The 25,266-nt window shown below is 48.5% G+C and overlaps 1 protein-coding gene and 1 long non-coding RNA gene across 2 annotated transcripts in view; both read left to right on the forward strand.

The window, feature by feature from the left end:
• Positions 1 to 703: 703 nt before the first annotated feature.
• Positions 704 to 25,266, forward strand: part of LOC122921490 (neurogenic locus notch homolog protein 1-like) — a 59,739-nt gene continuing 35,176 nt past the window's right edge. The window contains exons 1-2 of the mRNA XM_044271487.1: positions 704 to 852; positions 11,272 to 11,344. Of these exons, the coding sequence (XP_044127422.1) occupies positions 795 to 852; positions 11,272 to 11,344 (131 nt within the window). The 5' untranslated portion in view covers positions 704 to 794. The remainder of the gene's footprint in view (positions 853 to 11,271; positions 11,345 to 25,266) is intronic.
• On the forward strand, positions 1,707 to 11,253 carry LOC122921493. Its single transcript, XR_006387028.1, has 4 exons — positions 1,707 to 1,977; positions 6,832 to 7,585; positions 7,686 to 7,859; positions 8,850 to 11,253. It is a non-coding gene; the product is annotated as an uncharacterized LOC122921493 (long non-coding RNA).

Below are 25,266 nucleotides of genomic sequence, written 5' to 3' on the forward strand. Positions count from 1 at the left end.
AACTACAAGCTCCAGCATGATCACAGTCCTGCAGGCTGCTGGTCCCCTGACAGTGCTTCCTACCCCCCTCCTCCCAGTGTGATCCTGCAGGGCCCCCCTCCTCCCAGTGTGATCCTGCAGGGCCCATTTCCTCCCAGTGTGATCCTGCAGGGCCCCCCCTCCTCCCAGTGTGATCCTGCAGGGCCCCCCCTCCTCCCAGTGTGATCCTGCAGGGCCCCCCTCCCCCCAGTGTGATCCTGCAGGGCCCCCCTCCCCCCAGTGTGATCCTGCAGGGCCCCCCTCCTCCCAGTGTGATCCTGCAGGGCCCCCCTCCTCCCAGTGTGATCCTGCAGGGCCCCCCTCCTCCCAGTGTGATCCTGCAGGGCCCCCTCCTCCCAGTGTGATCCTGCAGGGCCCCCCTTCCTCCCAGTATGATCCTGCAGGGCCCCCCTTCCTCCCAGTATGATCCTGCAGGGCCCCCCTTCCCCCAGTATGATCCTGCAGGGCCCCCCTTCCTCCCAGTACGATCCTGCAGGGCCCCCCTTCCTCCCAGTACGATCCTGCAGGGCCCACTCCTCTTGCTCATCACATGGTAATCAGCCTCCCCCGGATCCCACCGTGGACACAACTTCTGAGTTAGTGTGAGGTAGTCCCTGCGCGGAGGGAGACATGATGCCCAGTCTGGAATTCCCCCCTAGACTCGTAGGAGTTGAGAGCTGCGCGGAGGGATCTGAGCTGTGCCGAACTGTTCTCGCAATATACTTGTGCTGCGGAGCCCGGGGTTTATGTGACTGCTGGAGCCGCCCACAGGAGGAATGGAGCGGGCAGGAACCGCTGCGGTGCTGCTCCTGGCGCTGACGGTCACTGCACAAGGTAAAGACTGAGCCCAAGAGCTGACACTCCACACACTGCTGCATGTACCCATGGACGGCGCCCGCTGTGCAGACTGATACATTGTAACGTGTCCTTTCTATGGACTGATACATTGTAACTTGTCATCCCTATAAACAGATGCATTGTAATGTTCCTGATACGTTGTAACGAGTACTTTATATGGACTGATACATTGTAATTAGTGTTGAGTGAACTTGTGTTTTAAGTTCGGCGTCTAAAGTTCTGGTTCGGGTTATCGAAGAATCGTGTTATGGATTCTAAATTCCGTTATGGTCCGTGGTAGAGGAATCCATAATGCGATTCTTCGAGAAACTGAACTTTAGACTCCGAACTTAAAACACAGGTTCGCGTAACACTAATTGGAACGTGCCCCGGGTGCGCACTGATACATTGGAACGTGCCCCGGGTGTAGGGTTGCCACCCGTCCGGGATTCACCCGGACAGTCCGGGTTTGTAATCCTGTGCCCGGGTACAAGCCTTTCTTAGACCCGGGCACAGGATTATTCATTCAAACTGCAGTGTGGTCCGACCGAGACTCCGATCGCATATTTAAGCTGTCACTCCGGGTGATCAGCTGAGCGCAGCGCTCCCGAGCCTCCCGCCTCCCCCCTCCCGCCTCCCTCCCTCCTCCTCCTCCTCCCTCCTCCCTCCCTCCTCCTCCTCCCTCCTCCCTCCTCCTCCTCCCTCCTCCTCTCCTCCTCCTCCTCCCTCCTCCCTCCCTCCTCCCTCCTCCCTCCTCCCTCCTCCCTCCTCCCTCCTCCCTCCTCCCTCCTCCCTCCTCCCTCCTCCAGTCTACACACTACAGTGATGCCAGGCAGCGCTGTGTGTTCACTCACTGTTCAGGCTCCTCCTCTGCCTCCCAGTCCCTCCCTCCCTCCCTCTCTCTCTGATAAGGAACAGGAAGTGATGACATCAGAGAGAGAGGCAGAGGGAGCTCCGTGGGAGAAATCATTCTACTTCTCCTCTCCAGCCCAGCTCCAGCAGCCTGCCCATGTAGTGGCCAGCCAAGTGCCCACTGTGCCCTACATGCAGACAACCTGACCAAGACAGTCCTAACTCCTGAGTCCTGACACCTGTCCTAGTCTGTCACTCACTTCTAAAAAGGTATACATAGAAACTGTTACATACAATTACACAATTCAAATGTTTTATGTCCCCCCACTAAACTCTTTTTTTTGGCCTTCTTATAATCCCTATACTGCGATATATGAATACATAATGTTATTAGTCATTTTGGTTTAGTAGATAATGAATAAAACAGACTTTTATAATATGTAAATTACCTGTCTACCAGCAGGTAGGGCGGTTACTTGCTGGTAGCAGCCGCATGCTTTTTTCATAATGACGCCCCCTCCTCATGTCGATTGACAGGGCCAGCGAACGCGATCGTTCTCTGGCTGGCCCTGTCTGGTATCAAGATCTCGCGCCTGCGCCGTAACGGTCTTCAGTTGGTGCAGGTGCACTGAGAGGAGGACACTCGCTCGGCCGCTCCATCCTCAGTGCGCCTGCGCTGGGTGTAGATGTGACGTCATCGGCGCAGGCGCATTGAGGATGGAGCGGCCGATCGAGTGTCCTCCTCTCAGTGCACCTGCACCAACTGAAGACCGTTACGGCGCAGGCGCGAGATCTTGATACCAGACAGGGCCAGCCAGAGAACGATCGCGTTCGCTGGCCCTGTCAATCGACATGAGGAGGGGGCGTCATTATGAAAAAAGCATGCGGCTGCTACCAGCAAGTAACCGCCCTACCTGCTGGTAGACAGGTAATTTACATATTATAAAAGTCTGTTTTATTCATTATCTACTAAACCAAAATGACTAATAACATTATGTATTCATATATCGCAGTATAGGGATTATAAGAAGCCAAAAAAAAGAGTTTAGTGGGGGGACAGAAGCCCTTTAAACAGGTTTCTGAATCTGTCAATCAGCAGAAAAAACGTTATGTTATGTAGCTGACTGAGGTTAGCGATGTGCTAATACTACATAACAGTATGTTTTATAACTCCCTGCCGCTGCCGCCGTTCTCTTAAAATAAAGACTTATAATATGCTAATGAGCCTATAGGTGCTATGAGGGCGTTCCTGCAGCACCTAGAGGCTCAGTCTATTCACCCTTTGTCAGTGGCACGCCCATGTCCAGTTGATTGACGTCCAAGTTCTCCTCTTCGTCCCGTAAATCCCGCGCCTGCAGCGAATACTAAAAGGGACAGCGCAGGCATGGGATCAGGGGCGTAACGATTGCGGTGCGACAGCGACCAGGGGTGGAGACGGGACATGGTTGGAGGCGGGACATGGGCGTGGCTGGAGGCGGGGCCTGGAAGGGGGCCCTCCCTCCCTTCTGTTCGGGTTTGGCTTGAAGAAAAGGTGGCAACCCTACCCGGGTGCGCACTGATGCATTGGAACGTGCCCCGGGTGCGCACTGATACATTGGAACGTGCCCCGGGTGCGCACTGATACATTGGAACGTGCCCCGGGTGCGCACTGATACATTGGAACGTGCCCCGGGTGTGCACTGATACATTGGAACGTGCCCCGGGTGTGCACTGATACATTGGAACGTGCCCCGGGTGTGCACTGATACATTGGAACGTGCCCCCGGTGCGCACTGATACATTGGAACGTGCCCCCGGTGCGCACTGATACATTGGAACGTGCCCCGGGTGCGCACTGATACATTGGAACGTGCCCCGGGTGCGCACTGATGCATTGGAACGTGCCCCGGGTGCGCACTGATACATAAATTGGAACGTGCCCCAGGTGCGCACTGATACATACATTGGAAAGTGCCCCGGGTGCGCACTGATACATACATTGGAACGTGCCCCGGGTGCGCACTGATACATACATTGGAACGTGCCCCGGGTGCGCACTGATACATACATTGGAAAGTGCCCCGGGTGCGCACTGATACATACATTGGAACGTGCCCCGGGTGCGCACTGATACATACATTGGAACGTGCCCCGGGTGCGCACTGATACATACATTGGAACGTGCCCCGGTGCGCACTGATACATACATTGGAACGTGCCCCGGGTGCGCACTGATACATACATTGGAACGTGCCCCGGGTGCGCACTGATACATACATTGGAAAGTGCCCCGGTGCGCACTGATACATACATTGGAACGTGCCCCAGGTGCGCACTGATGCATACATTGGAACGTGCCCCGGTGCGCACTGATACATACATTGGAACGTGCCCCGGGTGCGCACTGATACATACATTGGAACGTGCCCCGGGTGCGCACTGATACATACATTGGAACGTGCCCCGGGTGCGCACTGATACATACATTGGAACGTGCCCCGGGTGCGCACTGATACATACATTGGAAAGTGCCCCGGGTGCGCACTGATACATACATTGGAAAGTGCCCCGGGTGCGCACTGATACATACATTGGAAAGTGCCCCGGGTGCGCACTGATACATACATTGGAACGTGCCCCGGGTGCGCACTGATATAGTTTCCGGGCTCCTCCACCATGCTGTATAGCAGAGGCTGCTGGTTACCCCTCAGCCTTCTGTCCTGCAGAGCTGACACTCTCGATGGAGTAATTGCATGTTGTGTGCCCCCCTGTACATTATTGGGGTGCTGGGTCTGACATGTGCAGTCTATGATCATTTGCCAGTGTTATGTCCTGATCCTTTCTTAGGAGTCGATATAGGCAGTCTAGGTACTACAACTCCTAGTAAGTTCCCCTGAGCCTGCTGGGCCTTGTAGTTCCAGGGTGTAAGCAGTCGGAGATTCATTGTCTTCTCCTGACTTTCTCTGTTTTAGTAACAACAAGACAAAAGCTGAGATCTGGAGATTGTGGCCTCTGGCCAAGTGTAGAACTGTTACCTTGGGCCATGCTGTGTGACTGAAGCCTGTGTACAGCGCTGCAGACTATGGCGGCGCTATCTCCATACACAGATCAGTGAGTGTGTACATAATGCTGATGGCGCTGGTCCCTCGGGGTGATTTTGACTCTAGGGGGTTAATGTGTTCTGCGTGTGGGAAATATTATGGGTAATTGGAGGAGTGTTGACATTTGGGGTCCCCTCCCAATATCTTATGTATTATTACACATCGCATTGATGAGGATGGACGATCCTGTTGTGTGGCCACGCCAGGGAGGGCTCGGCCCCTGGGCTGATGGAACGTTTCCTCTGGTCATGTGAATGGTGAAGCAATGGATCTGTCCCTGAGTGGCTGTTAGTAGACACCATGTCGCATTAACTTGCAATTCATTCAGTGGTTTCACTGTCTGCTCCATCTTGAGGGTTTCCGGTTTCTCAGACTGGGGACATTCAAGCTTCTGCTTTCTGTTTATTGGCGGAAACCTCATCCCCCCCCACACACACAAAGCGGTGTCCAGACCCCTGCCCCCTCAGGGTACAAGGGCCCTGCCCCTTTACTTGCTCAGGTAAAACCCCATGGGCTTGACATGTGGTTGCTGGCACTGTTGTAGCCGAAAGGGTTAATTCCAGAAACCGTTTTTTCCTATTTCTGATACTTTATTACTATAGCGTGGGATGTGAGGTGGCGCCCCCAGTGGTCTCATCATGAAGTATTTTCATGACTGGTATATAGTGCCTGGTCTCCAGTGCTGTGGGGGTTAATCAGCTCAGGACACCCTCGGCCTTGTATACCTTGCCTGGCTGCAGTGGTTAATGGGGCGGCTCTGCTGGGTGGGGGTCCTCAGGGTGCCCCCAGTGCTCAGTATGTCAGGTGTCTCACCTGCTCATATCTGAGGCTCCTCGCACCCCCCATTAGGGTAGAGAAGAGCGGTGGACAAGTCTCTAAACATGTTTCGCAACGGATTTATGCTCCTCTGGCGAGAAGCTGAAGGCGCAGACTTTCCCCATCTAGTTTCAGAGCTCAGATCATTTCCTTTAACAGATTGAGGGCGTCTGGTTATTAAAATGTTGAATTTTGAAGCGCCTGACTAGGAGGCCAGGAAATGTAAGGCAGGGTCCTCCCTCCGAGTGGGGGGAAAAGCTGGGTGACTTCCAATATGGCCACTAGAGCAGTGCGGTCCCCTTCATGGTTTGAATGTAACGTTGCTGGGGTCGTGGCACAGGTGGAGCACATGGAGGGTCCTGTTCTGAGGAGGTAATTGGCCTTTGATGCTCCTCTCCAGAAGAGGGTTATCATAGCCCCCCGCTCAGGGGTGGGGGGGGGGAGCGGGACGTGGACCCCTGCCGATGCAGAACAATATGGGAGAGGTGTGTGGAGCCACGGACAATGGCCGGCTCTGATTTCCCTCTTTGTTGGGAAGAAAGGATAGACCCTGCTCTGCAGATGTTATGTTTTCCCAGGAGTGGACTGGAGGGGTGGCGGGGGTGCTTAGTTTGTATGGTGCACGTCCCCTCCCCCACGCTGGGCATTTCAGGACAGTTGGGGGTGTTACTCCATCAGTAATGAAAACTATACCAAGACGCGTCACGTCACATAGCTGCGTCCGGGTTTATTGTTTATATAGTCCAGATGTGTACAATGATGCTGTTTGCAATGAGCGCTAGGATTGGTCGGTGGGAGTATTTATTGTGTGTCCTGCAGTGATGACGCCACCCCCAGATGAAGGTTAGCCGAAACGTGCGTCGGGTTGGCGCCATCCCGGAGGAGGCACAATGTGGGTAATTGATTCTGCCTTTGTCATCTATAACACTGTTTGCATTTGAACTTTATATTTTCTTACTCAATGGTGGAGCAGTATGAACCGATACCATTGTGCCTTTCCTCTGGTTGATGTCTCTTTGTCTCCTGCACTTGTTTTATTGTAAATTATTTTATGAATTGTGTCTAATAAAATATTGTTATTTTTTCATGTGCTTTGGTAGTTCTTTTTATAGGTGTTTCCATTTAAGTTATACCATAGGCATGCGTAGAGGTAGATATAATTGGCAATTATTTAGCGGTGTCAGGCCTTTGTTTTGGTATAGTTTTCAATATTCTGTTGTCTTTACAGATTTGGCCTCCGCTAAAACGATGGATCATAAAGCCAGAGAACAATCCTGGCTTTCGTCACTTAATGTTATGTTTATTGAAGCTGGAGCAGGAGGAGTTGCTGACCCGGGAGATGCCAGGGAGACGCAGGCCACCTTGAGTAATTTGTTACATAAACGAACCAAGACTTGGTGGAATAGAGCGTTCTTGGAGAGGTACCTCAAGAAGGGTTTGATTCCAAGAGGTTTGAGTATTTCCCTGCTTTGATATAGAGGACAAAGTATTTTTGGGATGATGGGAGGAGATTTGCAATGAGGCAGCTAACAGATTCATGGGGCTCCTGATTCATCATTATACAACAACTTTGGATACAATAGATATTGAGATCGAGAAAGTACAAACTGTCCTAAGACAGAAATGTAGCCAAGAAACACTTATTGAGCGTTTCATCAAACGACATAAGAACTTTGAGAAATGGGAAAGAGCAATTCAGGATGTAAAGGCAAATAAATGTATCCGTGATTATAATGATTTCCAATCTAAGACGATATATAAATGGAGACGAAAGGATAGGATGCAATCAAGGAAAGAGGGTACTTCATCTCGTAACCGTACATCCTCCATTTCATCTCTGTCCTCAATCTCTGTCCATTCGGAATTCACAGGAAGGATGACAAAATCTACTTCCTCAAAAAGAAGGCCCCCGTGCCATATTTAATGGGAAGAGGAGCAACTTCCTGGAGAAGAAGGGAGATGCACAACATGACAATTTGAAGGTAATTAACCTTTCTCAGCATGTGTTGTCCTCGGTGGATATATCCGTTTTGGAAAATGGTCTTACCTTCTCCCCTTGTGCCTCTTTTGATCATTTTACAGCGGTGAAGGATTTGCATATTTTCGACTGCTCGTTACTTCATAAAAAGTGGCATTATAAAGAGGGGGACACTGATATTTTTACTACTAAATAAGAACAAGAAGCTGTGCGGACGTAGGAGGAATTATTGGATGAAAACGAACAAGACAGAGATGAGATTCCACAATCACTGAAATGTAAGTCGAAAAAGTTTCCACCTCTCTCGCTATGTCCCCCTCTCGATCTTTTTGTAAAATTGGTATCCAGGAAATTTGTAGACCTTCCTGTGTCCATACCTAGGGATAATCTGTCAAGTGCACAATGTCAGAGCTTGAAAAATCTATCCAAGCATTCTGACGTAGTATTTTAAACCTTCAAATAAGGAGGGCAACGTGATAGTCTGGCCCCATTCACTATATGAAAAGGAGGCATACCGACAATTGAGAAATAAGGAATGCTATAAAAGATTAACTTAACCAGCTGCATTCATTTGAAGGAATATTTTGAAGGAACCTACTATACCAACATTATATCTTCTATCGAAGATTCATAAGAACGAAAGAGAACCTCCAGGTAGGCCCATTATTTCTGGTAGTGGTAGCCTGACTGAGAAGGTGGGGCGATATTTGGATTCACAATTAAAGAGTATAGTGGCCAATCTTCCATCATATATACAGGATACTGTTGATTTTCTGCGAAGGATTGATGGGATCCATTTGGATGAGGATATGTATCTGGTGACATGTGATGTCGAATCCTTCTATACCAGCATTAGGCATCAGGATGGAATTCAGGCAGTAGAATTGTTTTTGGAGAGGGAGAATGTACACAAACGAAAAAGGACATTCCTAGTGGACCTACTGGATTTTGTTTTGACACATAATTTTTTTATTTTTGAGGGGTCCTTCTACCTACAACTCCAGGGGACTGCGATGGGGGTGCCTTGTGCACCCTCGTATGCTAATCTCTTCCTGGGGCTGTGGGAGAGGGACCTCTTCCTGTCAGATCGACGTGCATTGATGGACCGTACCGTTTTTTGGGGCGAGGTACATCGATGATGTGTTTTATGATCTGGCAGAGGGGCACTTATGACTTGCATGAATTGTTTAGATTGTTGAACCAGAACAATAAGAATATGATTGACGTATAAATTCGATAAGGACATTATTGATTTTCTGGATTTACAGGCCCAGAGGGGTGAAGCCGGCTCCATTCTGACAAATGTATTTAGGAAGCCAACTTGTGTGAACTCGCTTCTCCAATCGTGGATATAGTCAACGATCCATCAAAGATGCCTATAGGAGGGCAAAATCTTGTTCTCGTTCTGATCTCCTCTTTTTCAAGACAAAAAACCCCCAGAGATGATAAAGTGAGATTTAACACTAATTAATTAATCTAACTAATCTAGATGGTTTGAGATGAAAGGCCTGTTTGGAAAAATACTGGCCAGTATTATTGACGGATCCAATTGTTGCAAGATATGCTACATCGGGCCCTTCAGTAGTAGCAAGAAGATCCAGAAATGTGAAAGATCCTTTGGTAAAGAGCCTTTCTACCAAACTGGTTACTTCAACTTTTCCAGGGATGGGAAAACCTAAATGGGGCTTTGTCCCTTGTAGGAGATGTATGGGATGTACTCATATGTAAAGGGCTTCTGAGTTTTGTGATGCTACTGGTGAGAAGGTTTTTCAAATTACACATCGGCTGACCTGCTCTAGTACAGCAGTGGTTTACTATGCAAAATGCCAATGTCCCAAAAGTGTACGTGGGCCTTACCACGAGGGAGCTGAAGGTCAGGGTACGTGAGCATGTTCCTGACATTTTGGCTGCCCTTAATGAAAGGGATCTGACTAATTTGAAACCTGTTGCCAGACCTTTCAAAATGTATCAAGCCTGTGATCCCAGGGGTTTGAAGGCCCGGGGAATAGATTGCATACCAAAAAATGCTTGTGGAGATATCTCAAAGAAACTTGCTCAATTGGAATGTAAATGGTTTTGGAAATTGAACACATTGCGTCCAAATGGATTTAATGAGTCCTCTGGCTTTTCGTCTTTTCTATAGGCTTCTCCCGGGTCAGCATATGTCATTGTTTTTAGTCATGAATTGTTATTTGTATTTATTTACTATCTAATTAATCAGTGTTGTCATTGCATGTAATTAACCACCTCTTATACACTTTTCAGGCTCGTTTGCAATATGTTGCTGGACCTAAAGATAATTAAATATCACTTTTTTTTTTTCCACACATTTTCACTCACATCATATTCACTTTCGTTCATGTTTTTGTATGTTTAGTTCACATTAATTAAATTTTTCATTATGATTTGTATTTATTCACATATTTGATCATGTTTTTTGATTTACACTTGTGGTATGTATTTTTTTTCGCACCTTATCATGTGATTGATGTCACTTATGTATTTTTGCTGATAATTGCACTTTTATATAATTATGTTGGTTCACCATTCACATTAAGTGCGTTATATTATTTTTCTTATTTTTGTGCGCCGTCATGCCAGGCCTGTGCATGCGCTATTATTCTCTAGGTGCCGCTGACATGTATCCCCATAATTATCGCTGGATCTGCCGGCTGCATCACGTGACCAGACGAGGATCACGTGACTGATTTTGTCACATAGCTGCGGTCCGCTTTACATTTGTTTATATAGTCCAGGTGTGTACAATGATGCTGTTTGCATTTGCAATGAGCGCTAGGATTAGTTGGTGGGAGTATTGACGCCACCCCCAGACGAAGGTTCGCCGAAACGCGCGTCAGGGTTGGCGCCATCCCGGAGGAGGCACAAAATAGGCAATTGATTCTGCATTTGTCATCTATAACGCTGTTTGCATTTGCACTTTATATTTTCTTACTCAATGGTGGAGCAGTATGAATTTATACCATTGTGCCTTTTCTCTGGTTGATGTCTCTTTATCCCTGCACTTGTTTTGTTGTAAATTATTTTATGAATTGTGTCTAAAAAAATATTGTTATTTTTTCATGTGGTTTGGTAGTTCTTTTTATAGGTGTTTCCATCAGTAATAAAGCAGAGGAATGACCCTGGAGATGTCTGCTTCAACTTCTAAAAAAACTTTTCCTCTTAGATCTCCAGGGTTTGGGGGTGGGGCAGTAAAGAGTGAGTAGTTGCCACTACAACTCCCAGCATGCTTCCAATGGCTAAGCTTGCTGAGTGTTGTGGTCACAGAGGCTGTAAACCACCAGTGGTCATTGCCCCCTCCCCCATCCACTCCAGCTTAGTGTGAAGGGCATTTTCCTTTGTACTTTGTGTTCAGTGCAGGAATCAACATAAACTTGTAAGCAATCTGCACAGGTGATGGCGGTCCGCAGGATGGGGCCCAGTGTCCCGGGGCCCCAGAACAACAGGGATGCTGGTCTCATTGCTGCCATCAGTCGTTGTCCAGGACACATGACTGTAAAGTTGCCGCTCTTCAGGCGATGCTCCTAATGGGGGGCACTTGTAGCGGCTGGGGGAGCTAGGACCACCCCATTATCATTCCCAATAAATGGTATAATGGGTGGCCATTGTTTCAGTGTCTCTGTCAGTCTGTTCTCTTCATTGCTGGAAGGTTAATGGCGGTGTCACTTTCAGGTTTACGGTGTACGCAGCCGGGGGAAATGTGCCTGAATAACGGAAGATGTCAGGCTGGCGGGACAGAGTGCAGGTAAGTGGCCGCAGCGAGTTATCCTGGACCCACCGTAATGCTTCCTGTTAATAGGATGAGTGAGGTGAAGTGCGGAAATCATTACTGGGTGTGACCCATATGTGACCCTGCTGATGATTTTAGGGTCACTGTTATTGGGGGGCGGGGAGGGGGGGGGGGGCTACACCTTGGATTCACTTGCCCAGATAGACGGGAACAGCACTGAGGATTTAGACATTTCCTGGCAATGTTGGCAGCTTGCTCCGAGGATGATCCTGATGAACAATAGTCAGGCGACCCCTCCGTTGCGAGCCCCTCATGAATACAGACCACCTCCCTTCCTCGGCACTGAAGCCACACGGACGCTTGACACTGTAAATCTTGCTTTCTTTTCATTGAAAAGCAACATTACTCCAAGATGCAGATTATCATTGTGTGACTGATCACGCGCTGGCCCAGAATGCACTGCTGCCACTTTTTATTCTTGGGGGGGGGGGGGGGGGGGATCTGTGCAAAACCACTTCTAATCTGCTCCTGATGAGCCTAATAATGGCGAAAAAGCGTAGAGCTGTTAGCGGGAACAAACTGATGTTACACACAGCCAGGTCCAGTCAGATTTGTGCTCGCACCGCAGTAGTGGTCTGCAGGTTCAACCCCTGATGAGTGTGGGCAGATGTTTATCAAACAGCGTGTTCACATCCAGGCATCATTAGTGTCAGTGGCGTAGCTAGAAATGACTGGGCCCCACAGCATATCTTTGAATGGGACCCTCCCCCAGTAATTGTTTCGCAACCCCTTCCTTTCAGGCCACCCCCATTCCTGTGGCTAGTAAAGACCCCTTTCTCAGACCAGGCCTAGCTGCTGTTCCATCCTTTTTATACACGGTCTATACTGTCACTGTATATAATTTCATTGTGTAATGTTGTTGAGGGGGCCCTGACAAAATCTTTTAGTTCTCCTCCTCCTGGATGGGCCCCTTCGGGGTCAGGGCCCCAAAGCAGCCGCTTCCCCTATAGTTACGCCCCTGATTAGTGTCATAGGGCTGCCTAGTTCCTCTTGATTCGTGCTCATGCGGCAGTGGATGACAGCACTTGCACCACACGTCATAGTGGGCATGTGCTCTTGATCACCATTTTAACTGCTTGCATGAGCAGATGTTTATCAAGGGGTTAATATATTTCTAGGGCAAGCTATTAGTGGCGCAGCCGGATAGGAGAGCATTGGCAATTGTTGTCATATATACCACGGTGAATACACCCGCCTTTTGTGCACGGTAGTGGTTGATACTGACCATTGAGCGGTATCACTGCCCAGTGTCACACTGTTGTGGGATATATTTGTGGACCAACACACGGTCTTAGGTGGTCCACTCACGCGGTTCCCAAATTGACCTGTGTTCACACCTGAGCGACAGGGCAGGCTGGGTCTTGCACAACTGCATTAGACCAGCTGGTGCCGCGTCAGCTGCCGCCTGCATTGGTGTGGACATATGTTTGTCAATTGGGAGGATTTTTATATTGGGTTAGAGTTCTTCCCCAGTTCATATTTTAATCAAATTGAAATAAAGATGTAGTTTACTTATTCCTTCACAATGTTCCTTTGGCCAGTGATTTATATTTAAAAGGGTGGAACGTAAACCACTAATCAGTTGTCGCGTCCTGATTTTCACTGACAAGTATAGGACATGTTGTTTTTATTTGTTTTGCGGAGATGTAGAACAGAAGAAAAGGGACCCATAGGAGTGAATAGGTCTGCATCTAATCCACAAAAAACGGATCTGCAAACTGCCGTCTGAATGAGCCCTAAGGAGGTTGTTCGGGCAACACTGATCAAAAAAAAAAAAGACTCTAGGGTTTACAGGGAAGTCCTAACCTGTGGTGGGTGACGGACGTTCTTACTGCAGCTGTACCCATGGCCACTTGCCACAGAGACCGCCACATTATGCGGCAACACCATCAGTGATGCTGTTTCACAGCATTTGGAAAGGTCCATTGATCTTTCCTGCTTTGGGTATTGTTTTTTACAATGTGCCAGGGTGTGGCCGCTGTACCTGAGTGTTTAGGCTGCCCTGCCAGGAGGTGTAAGTGCAGGCTCTCACTGGATGCCAATACACCCCAAGGCTGTGCGGAGGTTATAAGGAGAGCGGCAGAGGTCACACATTGATTATTCCGCCACCTCATGAATTTAAAGTGTGGCGATTAATGGTGCAGGGCGCTTCTACTTCACGTTCAACAGGTGCCCAGTGACAGGACATAGCTATAAACACGCAAGTCCAGAGCGTGACATATAACATGCATGATGGCAGATGAAGTGAATTCTGGGTCACAATATGCAAATTGTCTAAAAAGAAAAAATCTGGGACAAGGCAGCAAAAAGCTTGTAGACTAGTCTGGTCACATTGGTGGATCCTTGCTGGTTGGGTCTCCCCGGATCCTGGTAAAGAAATTCCCTCCTATTGTCTTGGCCACTGGGAGGTTGTTGATGCAGACATGGCTCAGGGGCCTGGAATCCCAAATACTTCATCCATCATCTTCATCACTGGGGTCAGGGATCCTAAGAAATGTCACTAGGGAGGTGATGCACTACGCTCCCTGCAGGCCCCACAGTTTGTGGAGATTTGATGAAAAAGTGAAAATGTAACACCCCCAAGTGGCATTACCACTCCAACACCTTGCTTCTGTCTGTATATGCAATAACCATGTCATCGTATGCATTTTATTCCAGGTCCTCCACAGTGTGCATTTCTTTCTTTATGCATTTGTATTGTTCGTGTAATAACCTGGTTCCCCAGCGGGTGGCAGCAGACTTGGCAGTGCTACTTTACAGAAGGTGGAGCCTGGTTTTCCAGCTCCGATATACTCTCCTCTGAGGAGGAAGTACAATGTTAGTGGAACCAGTTGGTTCTTGTACCCCATGCTGTAGGGAGAAGCAGATGCTCGTCCCTGGTGGGACTGAGCTCCCCCTCAAAGCCAGCCAGGACAAAAAGTTCCTAGGATCACAGTGGGAGACACTCGGAACAACAGCATCAAGCAGGAAGGAAAGCATTCCTATTTAATATTGCTGACATAGCGGAGCTTAGCGAGTACACTACAGATTCAGCAGAGATGTTTGTTTTGCTGAAATTTTTTGCCTGCCAAAGTCCTGCTAAAACTTGTTGTGAACTATGATAAATTCTGTGGATTGTTTGGATTATCGTTTATGCAAAGTAAAGCAACTGTTCAACTTCCATATAACCAAGTCTGGACTCCTCTTTATTTCTACACTATCCAATTTAACTACCCCTTTTGCGCTGCTTTGGCCGACCACGTCTGGGATCCAACTGTATCCAGGTAAGGAGCACCGTGACAAAGTGCTACACAACATCTCTAGGGATATTGTGGCCTATTTAACACCACTCTGGCCTTCCTACACTGGGTACCAACACTACCATCTACAAAGGGGATTCCATGTTGCCGTTGCTTAACTACAACTGGCGTCACGTTTACTTGCTCTAAGAGGGACATATTTCGTAGAAACCTCCCAAGGGGCAAGGGATCGCCCCGGACACTGAACCCGGCCTTTGCAAAATCAGTCATATTCTTTAGATATGCCCCCCCCCCCCCGTGCCTTTTTATCATTTATTGTAGATGTTGGGAGTTGTGGTGTACAATGACTGGACTCTTGATGTGCGGGCTCTGTCGCGGAGAGACGTCCCCTGTGAGGTTCTGTACTATGGGTTATTATCTCTAATCTTCAGTCTCTGGGGTCGGTTACTACTTCTTTTCAGGGTTACTAATCTGATTGTGTTACCCAAATTTGCAGCGATGTCTGTTTAGCAACGAGTTACAGATTCCTGGAACAGATGTAGGAAAACCACTTGAATCTCCCATCCAGGTGGAGATCCGTCAGCTGCGAAGGGGCAGGACGTGGGCAGCTGCAGTGTCCCAGGGGGTCAGAAGTGTATGCCGGGCTTTGTAGTGCAGAGTAACCCACTAACCTGGGATTCACTGTCGTCTTCAAATCTGGGCAGATGCTGTAACAGGCAGGTATTTAATGTTCGTGACGCCAGTGTCAATTAAACGGTGACACGCCGTGTATAGTAATGTAGAAGAAGGAAGCAACCACGGGATAGCCAACCAAAACTGGAACTTTACTGAATGTCAGTGATAATCATACATGGACGCAGTTGGAAGCGCAGTTCCATGGAAGACAGTTGGTTTCTATTTGAATACAGTTGGTTCTTAGAAGTACAGACTGGCCGGTTATAGCAATGTTCTTTACAGAGTGTTAATTACAGGAGATGCAGTACAGGCGGCTTGCACACTATTCCTGACTGGTCCTGAAACATGTGACTTATTCTCCAAGGTCTAATGCCCTATAGCTGGCGTATCCTTGAAGCTGTCTTTATCTAGTACCTCCTCTGTTACCTTGAGTACCTCTTGCTTTATCAGATTGGCCTCTGTGGTATTCTGTGTCCTCAGGCTGTTTAGCTATGCCCTTCTTGCTTCTATGAATGCGGACTCAGGAGGGGAACCTGCTCCTCGGATCTGGAATCCGGTCACAGGGCTTACTCTACCCTCTCAGCCCTGAGTCTAGAAACTTCTGCCTACCTGAGCTAGGCCCTAGCCTATTTATACTGAACTGGGGGCTCCCTCTGCTGGCTGTGACAAGGATTGCCGGTAACCGGCCTGACTGGCTTAAAGGGAAATACACATTCAAATCTAGCAGTGTCGGGTAGCCTACCCGTATGCTGCACACCCCCAGACTTTAACGTGAGTAAGGCCTCGTACTCACACACATGCCTGAACCAACATAAGCTGATAGATAATTTAAACATTGCATTATAAATATAATAAACAACTATTTCACACAAAAATATAACATTTGCAATAAATGACGCAAGAAAAAGGGGCGTCTTCTTTCTTCTTAGGCACGGCCGCTGACCTGGCACAGCGGACTTAAGGTGAACCAGGTTAGTCTATTTTTCTTGACTGAAGTATAATAAGGAACTACACCGGGTTTCCCCGTGGGTGTAGAACAGGCAAGGGCTCACGTGGAGGAGTCCATTCTTGCGCACAAACGTCAAGCAGGCTATTTCTAGTAACAACTGTTCGGGAGGAGACACCACCAGCATAGTCAAAGTCTCCTAAATGGACTGGTGGACGTCCCCTGGTCATCCGGGTGGACCTTCTCAACACAGGGGTTTCCTCTCCCCTTAGCACCGAGGTAGAAGAGAGAGGAGCAACAGGAGGATCTCCATCCGTGAGACCTTGGTCAGGAACAACAGGAACAACAGGATCCACTAGAAGGGGAACTGGATCCGGGGCATCCTGAACCGGCTCTTCTGGAAGTAAAGGTACAGTAGGTGCCGGAGCGGGCACCAACAAGTTCAACCATGGTGTCAGAAGCCAATGCATGGGATCAGCGTCATACCTTAGATTACGGACAGCCTGCATAGGATCCTCGGGCTGTATCGATGACTGTGACACAGGGGGTTCAGATATAGAACTCTCGGCACTGGGTCCTGGTGTCAGGCAGAGCTTTAACCGGTTTCGGTGTACAGACATTTGGGATTGGGATTGCAGTGACAACATAAGGACTTTGCTCCCATTTACTGTCCAGTTTACTGGTACGGCGGTTATTTTTTAACCATACCACAGCCCCTATCGTCAGGGGTTCTGCATGGGCTGCTTGGTCATAGTCTCTCTGCTGCCGGTCTCTAGCATAGTCCATACGTTCCTGAACAATAGCTTGGGCCGTATTCAATCGCCTTTGGTGTTCAGCAACCCAGTCGGTATTAGGTAATGGGTTGATGCAATCAGGTACGAGTACGTCCAAGGAGTGGTCAGCAGGCAATAACCCTTGGCGCCCAAACATCAAATAAAAGGGGGTATACCCGGTGGAACAGTGTATGGTATGATTGTACGTGAACATGAGCTGTGGCAACAGATTAGGCCAATCTCCCCTGGTTTCAGGAGGCACAGTCCTCAGCATCTCTATCAAGGTCTGATTCATTTTTTCACATAATCCATTACCTTGCGGATGGTAGGCCGTCGTCCGGATCTTCTTACAGTTGTGCAGGCGGCACAGTTCATGGAACAGATGGGACTCAAAAGCAGGACCTTGATCGGTGAGGATCTTTTCTGGACAACCGTAGGGCAGGAGGAAGTGTTTCCAGAACAGTTCGGCTGTAGTCTTGGCCGTCTGGTCTCTCACAGGCACCGCTACAACAAACTTAGTGAAATGGTCAATAATAGTCATAGCGTACACATACCCTGAGCGACTAGGCTCCAGTTTCACATGGTCGATGGCGACAAGTTCCAGAGGACGAGTACTTACAATGGGTCTCAGTGGTGCCCTCTGATCATGGTGTTCACCTCGTTTCAAGGCACAGGCTACACACTCCCGACACCACTTCTCCATGTCTTCTCTCATGCCCACCCAGTAAAACCGCTGGCGGATATTTGCCTCAGTCTTTTGGACCCCAAAGTGACCGGATTGATTGTGGTACATCTCCAACACCATACCTGCATCTCGTCGGGGTATGAGAATCTGATGCACTCTTTCGTTGGACACTGGGTCTAGGCTTCTCCGTAGCAACAGGCCCTTTTGTATGAAGAGTTGATGGCGCTGTCTCCACAGTTTGATGAGCTCAGGATCGGTACTCTTACGCCGAATCCTCTCAGGGGCTCTGCCACTGGTAATGAAGTCCAACAATTCACCCAGCACTCTACTTTCAGACTGTAGTTTCACCCACCTTTCTTCTTTGAGTTCAGGCCTACTGGAGGGTGAAGGAACTGCAGCTCTGTCACTGGTAGCCCGAGCCTGATCCTGTTGAGCAAATTTATGGTAGAAGGCCGGCATTTCTACATCTTCCCAAGCATCTCGCACATCATCAGGAGCTGTCTCTGTGGGAAGCCTGGATAAAGCATCAGCATTGTCATTAGCACGTCCAGCCCGATATTTTACAGAGAAATCATAGTTGGCGAGGCGAGAGGCCCATCTTTGCTCCAAAGCCCCCAATTTAGCTGTATTTAGATGTGCCAGAGGGTTATTATCAGTGAATGCAATGAATGGGGTAGCGGCTAGATAATCTTTGAATTTTTCCGTCACTGCCCACACTAATGCCAGGAACTCTAGTTTGAAGGAACTATAATTCTGGTCATTTTTCTCAGCCCCTTTCAGGGAGCGGCTTGCATAAGCTATCACTCTTTCTTTTCCCTCTTGAATCTGGGCTAACACAGCCCCCAGGCCTCGCTTGCTAGCATCAGTATACAGATGGAAGGGCTTGCTGTAGTCTGGATAACCTAACACGGGAGGCTCGGTCAGTTTTTTTTTTAACAACTGGAACGCTATCTCTCTTTCTTCATTCCACTCAATGAGCACTGGAGTTCTAGGACTTTTCTTGGGCTGCCCCCTCAAGAGTTCCTGGATAGGATCGGCTATTTGAGCAAAATGGGGGATGAAACGTCTATAGTAGCCGGCAAAACCAAGGAAACCCCTCACCTCTTTGACGGTAGTGGGGACCGGCCAGTTACGGACAGCCGCTAACTTATCAGGGTCAGGTTGTACGCCCTCTCCACTTACCACATGCCCCAGGTATTTTACCGCAGGTTTGAGCAAGTGGCACTTGGATGGCTTTACCTTCAGGCCATATTTGATAAGGATTTCAAAGACCTCTGCTAAGTGTTTCAGATGGTCTTCATATGTTTTTGAGTACACAATGACGTCATCTAGATACAGCAGCACTGTTTCGAAGTTTTTGTGACCCAAACACCGCTCCATTAGTCTCTGGAAAGTTCCTGGGGCGTTACATAACCCGAACGGCATACAATTGAATTCGAACAGGCCCATGGGAGTGGTGAAAGCAGTCTTTTCCCTATCTGCCGGGGCCATGGGTACTTGCCAGTAGCCACTGGTCAAGTCCAATGTGGAGAAATAGGCAGCGGAGCCCAGAGCAGTTAGTGACTCTTCAATGCGGGGCAGTGGGTACGCGTCTTTGTGGGTTATTTGATTAATTTTTCTATAGTCCACGCAGAAACGGATACCACCATCCTTCTTCTTTACAAGGACCAGGGGTGCCGCCCACGGGCTACGACTGTCCCGGATTACATTAGAGTCTTTCATCTCTTGGATCATTTCTTTTACAGTCTGATATGAAGTAGGCGGTAAGGGTCGGTATCTCTCCTTGATAGGAGGATGAGAGCCAGTAGGTATGGTGTGTTGTATGGCACTAACCTCTCCATAATCAGCAGCATGTTTACTGAAGGCCTGGTGGTGCTCTTTGACAAGCTGTAGTATCCCTTCTTGTTGATGTTGGGGTGTAGTCTCGTCCCCGACATGTAGCTCTTCCCACCAGGGTACTTGTGACTGGGGCACCGGCGGACATCCGCTGACTGCAGCTGGCGGCTTTTCTGTCACTGGAAGACGGATGATGTCTTGGAAGAACACCTGAGAAAGCTGGGCAACAGGGTAATGCTTAGTAAGCGCAACAGGATGATCACTCAGGTTAATCAGACGGACAGGTACTTTACCTTGGGAGACGTTCACCAGGCACTTGGCAGCTCTCACATAAGGGTAGTTCTCCATCTGGATTGGTTCCACCAGGGCTGGATAATCTTGGCCTTGGACTCCCAGGACAGCACGACACCATAAGAGAGTTTGGGAATTAGGAGGCAAAGTCACAGGCTTATTATCACGAATCCTGGCAGTACAAATTTCTCCTTTCCCGTTAGCAAACCTCTGCTGGGCACTTAACACAGTGATAGTCTTTTGAATCACCCTCTTGGATGCAGAGGAAGCGGTGGGCAGAGTCTGGTGTAATACGGCAAGTATTTCTGCATAACAGTTTTTGAAGACATTGGTGCCTAGAATGACAGGATGTCCTCCTCTGTCGCCGGCCTGTACTACTATCACCCCCTGTTGAGGCAAGGTTACTTCTCCCACCTGCAGGGTGGGTTCCCAGTATCCATGGATCTTTACCGGTTTGCCATTGCTGGCGATAATCTCTACCCAGGATTCAGGCGGCTGGGTCAATTGGTTGGTGTCCCAGAATCTTTCAAAGGCGGGCAGCTGAATAGTAGTGACCTGAGACCCAGTATCTAATAGGGCTTCAAAGGGGACCCCGTTAATCTCCACATTGATTTTAGGATGGGATCCTACATACCGTGGCATCCAATTCGGATCTTTTGGACCTAGTGTTCTACCTCCCGAGGGGTGGTCCTCAGCCTCAGGGGTTGCCCGTTTAACTGCCAGCAAGTGGATTCTGTGTGTCCCACCTTTTTGCAGTATGTACACACGGGCCGCTTGCGACCCCTATTGCGCCTCCCAGGATCCCTGGGGTGAGTCTCTTGGTATGGAGGTGGGAACGGCTTAGAGGGTGACAGGAACTCCTCTTCTGACATCATAGGTTTTTCCCATTCCTCCATTTTTCTGCACACTCTCTCTAGGCTTTTAGTGAGGTGATTTACTTGCTCTGTCAGCATGGCGATAGTATCGGTAGCTGTAGCTTGAACAGCTTGACCGGCCTCAGCTCGGTTAATGATAAACGGTTTTGACCTGCAGGCTGATAACTCAGGTGGGGTGCTCAACTCTGTAGATACTGCTGACCCCAGAATTTTTATAGCCAGTTCTTTAAAGTCCAGAAAGGTACTGTTAGGGTGTTGGGCGGACAGCATCTTTAATTGGGTCCTTATTTGCTCACTAGACACTCCGGTAATAAATTGTTCCCTCAGGGTCTGATCCTGGTTATCAGCTTCCTTGGGATCTATCTGAATTACAGCCCCCAAAGCCTCCTGAAGTGATAGGGCATAGTCACGGAGGGACTCACCGGACTTCTGTTTCTTGCCAAAGAAGTGCATCTTTATCTCTGAGGCAGTCCTCGTTTCAAAAGTGGCCCTGAGGCGGGTGAATATCTGCTCTAGAGTACTCCGTTCCGCAGCAGGCCAGGATAATACCTCTCTGCGGGCAGCCCCCTCCAGTTGCGCTAGCAAGATTTCCATTTGCTGATCGGCATTTATGGGGTATAGTTTGAATAAGGCCAGCAACTTTTCTTTAAAGTCTCTTAGGGTATGGGCCTCTCCGTTGTAGTGGGGAAACCATGGGGCCCCAAAATAGTAAGGCATGGTAAAGGGCATCATGCTGGGGGCTATAGGATGATTAGGAGCCGCGAGCTCTCCCGGGTCCGGCCGCTCGGCAACTCCCGGATCTGACATGTTACCTTATTACGAGGTGGCCGCTGGTGACTAAAGGGGCCGGAACAATCCCCTTCCCTCCGGATACAAGTTCTTACCGGTTTCGCCGGGTGTGCGCAGGCCAAATCTCGAGAGACTCCGGACTTCCTGCGACCGCGGTGACGTAGAGGAAACAGGGCAGCGGCGGTGCGATGATGAAGAGGGGCGGGCTTTTCGGTGTTCTTGAAGGGATCCGCCCACGAAGGTCCTCAGCAGCGCGGGAAACTTTACTCCAGGCGGCTGGTGGCCATCTTGATCACTATTCCCTGACAGCAAGCAGGGTGTTGAAAAGTCCAATAAATCACAGTCCACAAATACGATTTTCCCTCTGGGAGTAGCGCAACACAGTACAGCGCCTCCGATTCCTCCCAGGCACAATTTTAATCCACCGGCTTGGAAATAAAGGGTACAGTCCTTGCAATACGGTGGTGGAATAGTTAAAGCACACAGTTCACACTTCTCTGCACTTCAGAAGTATGCGGATCCTGTTCGTGACGCCAAAAAGAGCGATGCAGTGTCCCAGGGGGTCAGTAGTGTATGCCGGGCTTTGTAGTGCAGAGTAACCCACTAACCTGGGATTCACTGTCGTCTTCAAATCTGGGCAGATGCTGTAACCGGCAGGTATTTAATGTTCGTGACGCCAGTGTCAATTAAACGGTGACACGCCGTGTATAGTAATGTAGAAGAAGGAAGCAACCACGGGATAGCCAACCAAAACTGGAACTTTACTGAATGTCAGTGATAATCATACATGGACGCAGTTGGAAGCGCAGTTCCATGGAAGACAGTTGGTTTCTATTTGAATACAGTTGGTTCTTAGAAGTACAGACTGGCCGGTTATAGCAATGTTCTTTACAGAGTGTTAATTACAGGAGATGCAGTACAGGCGGCTTGCACACTATTCCTGACTGGTCCTGAAACATGTGACTTATTCTCCAAGGTCTAATGCCCTATAGCTGGCGTATCCTTGAAGCTGTCTTTATCTAGTACCTCCTCTGTTACCTTGAGTACCTCTTGCTTTATCAGATTGGCCTCTGTGGTATTCTGTGTCCTCAGGCTGTTTAGCTATGCCCTTCTTGCTTCTATGAATGCGGACTCAGGAGGGGAACCTGCTCCTCGGATCTGGAATCCGGTCACAGGGCTTACTCTACCCTCTCAGCCCTGAGTCTAGAAACTTCTGCCTACCTGAGCTAGGCCCTAGCCTATTTATACTGAACTGGGGGCTCCCTCTGCTGGCTGTGACAAGGATTGCCGGTAACCGGCCTGACTGGCTTAAAGGGAAATACACATTCAAATCTAGCAGTGTCGGGTAGCCTACCCGTATGCTGCACAGCTCCGAGGGTTAAACTGACCATCTGTGGTTTTTGGGGGCAGGTGTTCTGAGAATTGTCCCCACGCTGTGGGCAGGGAGCTGTGGAGGCTCCATCTATTGATGATACGGGGCCACCGACTGGTCTGGTTTTCCATCTGTCTTGATGCTTGTGTAGCTCAATATTAGGGCTCATGCACACGAACGTATATTTTTTTCCATGTCTGTTCCGTTTTGTGATGTTCCGTATGCGGAATCATTCACTTCAATGGGTCGGAAATGACCCTGTGTGCATTCCATGTCCGTATGTCCACATAGCAGTTATGCAAAAAAAAAAAAATTAGAACCTACGCATTACGGACAAGGATAGGACTGTTCTATTAGGGGCTGGCAGTTCCGTTCAGCAAAATACAGAATATACGCGGTCTGTATCCGTGTTTTGCGAATAGCAAAACTGACAATGATCGTGTGCACAAGTCCTTACCATGTGTATCTAGAAGATGCAAACTTACTTAGAAAGTGTTTGGTAGTGAACGGACGAATAAACCCTGCTGTCAATCAGCACAAACCCAATTTTGAGTTTTGCCAGGTGCTTCTTCACTTAATTGTGCATCTTGTCTTAGTAACGGAGTTTGTCAGGAACTAATTTGTTGTTTTTGGGCTGTCAGGAAATAATTGTTGTCTTAAAGGGGTTATCCCATCATAATGATCACTGTTAAATCTGTTAATGATTTGACAGTGATCATTTTTGTAAATATATTTGATTAACAAATTCCCACCATTTAGGATAAAATTCATCCCCACTTACCTCGTTGCTGTCATCCGGTCTCCCCTGGTTATGGACATCGCTCTTTTCCAGAATCCCGGAGCCCGCGCTTGCGCAGAAGACTCATCCTTTTCTCCCGGCTGGGCCGCTCGCTGTCCTGAACGCGCACGCTGCCGCGCATGTGGATGGTGACTTCTTCTTGGCCAGAATAGTACAGAGCCACGAGCGGCGTGCGCGTTCAGTTCAGCGCGCGGCCCGGCCGGGAGAAGACTTCAATCAAGATAAAGCCCACCCCCAGCCAGAATCCAGGAAGTGAACGGCGCGCTGACAGCAGGTAAGTATAAATAGGCTAAGTGGGATAACCCCTTTAAGTAGCATCTCGGTTTATGAACAATTTTCAGGTCATTTTTCTTTAGTCTGGGTTCCACATGATCAAAGTGATTTATTATTTTTATTTTTTAGCTGATTTTGTGTTTGGCGCTCTGGTTTCCCACCAGCTTTTCTTTAATTTCATGGCCATCAGATGGATATCACATTTGGGAATAGAAAATTGACCGTTCATTGACAAAAATTGTGAGAAACGTTGCAGCGCCACGTGGTCAGACCATGCGTCTGTGAGTATAGTGATAGCCTACCTCATCATCCCTCCCCACAGTGGAGGATGAACCCATATCTTCTCAAGTGTCTTTAGAGGGTTAATGGTTTCTCTGCTACACTGCATGAATTTATGCGCTTTAATGATACTCCAGAAATCTGCATAGATATATGCGAGGTATGCTGTTAGTGTTGCAGTCTGCTGCACATCTGAAAAGAGTTAGAGAACAAGCAATGGGAAAGGCCTTGGCTCAACTGCAAGAGATAGAAAAAAGACACCAGACTTCCAATATATTAGAAGAACTGCAGAAGAGCAGGCTACACCTAAGGTCTCTGCTCTTATATCGCCAATAATCAGGGTTGAAACGCTTTAAATCACACTTCTATCACACAGGGGACAGAGCATGTGCTATACTAGCTCGCAGACTAAAGCGCAAGCAAGCGGGCGGAAGCCAGAATTGATAGACTGCACTACGCTAACTCACCGATTACTCATCCTCAGGACATAGCTAATGCATTTGCATCTTATTACTCTTCACTATATAATTTACATCTAGATCACAACACCCCTCAGCCCTCTTCAGCTAAAATCACCTCTTTTCTGGACTCCTTAATTTTAACTATCCCTACTCTGACATCAAATACTTTTAAATCAACCCATAACTAAAGGGCAAATTCTGAAAACCATCAAGGCTACCCCAGTCAACAGGGCACCTGGACCAGATGGGTTCCCAGTAGAATATTACAAAACCTTCAACTCTCTGCTGCTCTGAAAAATTATTTTCTACTTTTATGATGACTGGTAATATACCCCCAGACATGCTTTCCGCTACAGTGGTAACCCTGCCTAAACCTGGTAAACCCCCTACTGCTCTGGAGACTTTTAGGCCCATATCCTTACTTAATGTGTATCTCGAAATCTTCGCTAAATTGCTAGCTGCCCGTATTAACGTTTTCCTTCCCTCCCGAATTGCTGCCGTCCAAGTAGTGTTTGTACCTGGCAGACAATGTAGAGATGGCACCAGGCGTATGATAAATTTACTTCAAATAGCAGGCTGCTCCA

Source organism: Bufo gargarizans, chromosome 11, assembly GCF_014858855.1.
Source record: "Bufo gargarizans isolate SCDJY-AF-19 chromosome 11, ASM1485885v1, whole genome shotgun sequence".
Classification (NCBI taxonomy): Eukaryota; Metazoa; Chordata; class Amphibia; order Anura; family Bufonidae; genus Bufo; species Bufo gargarizans.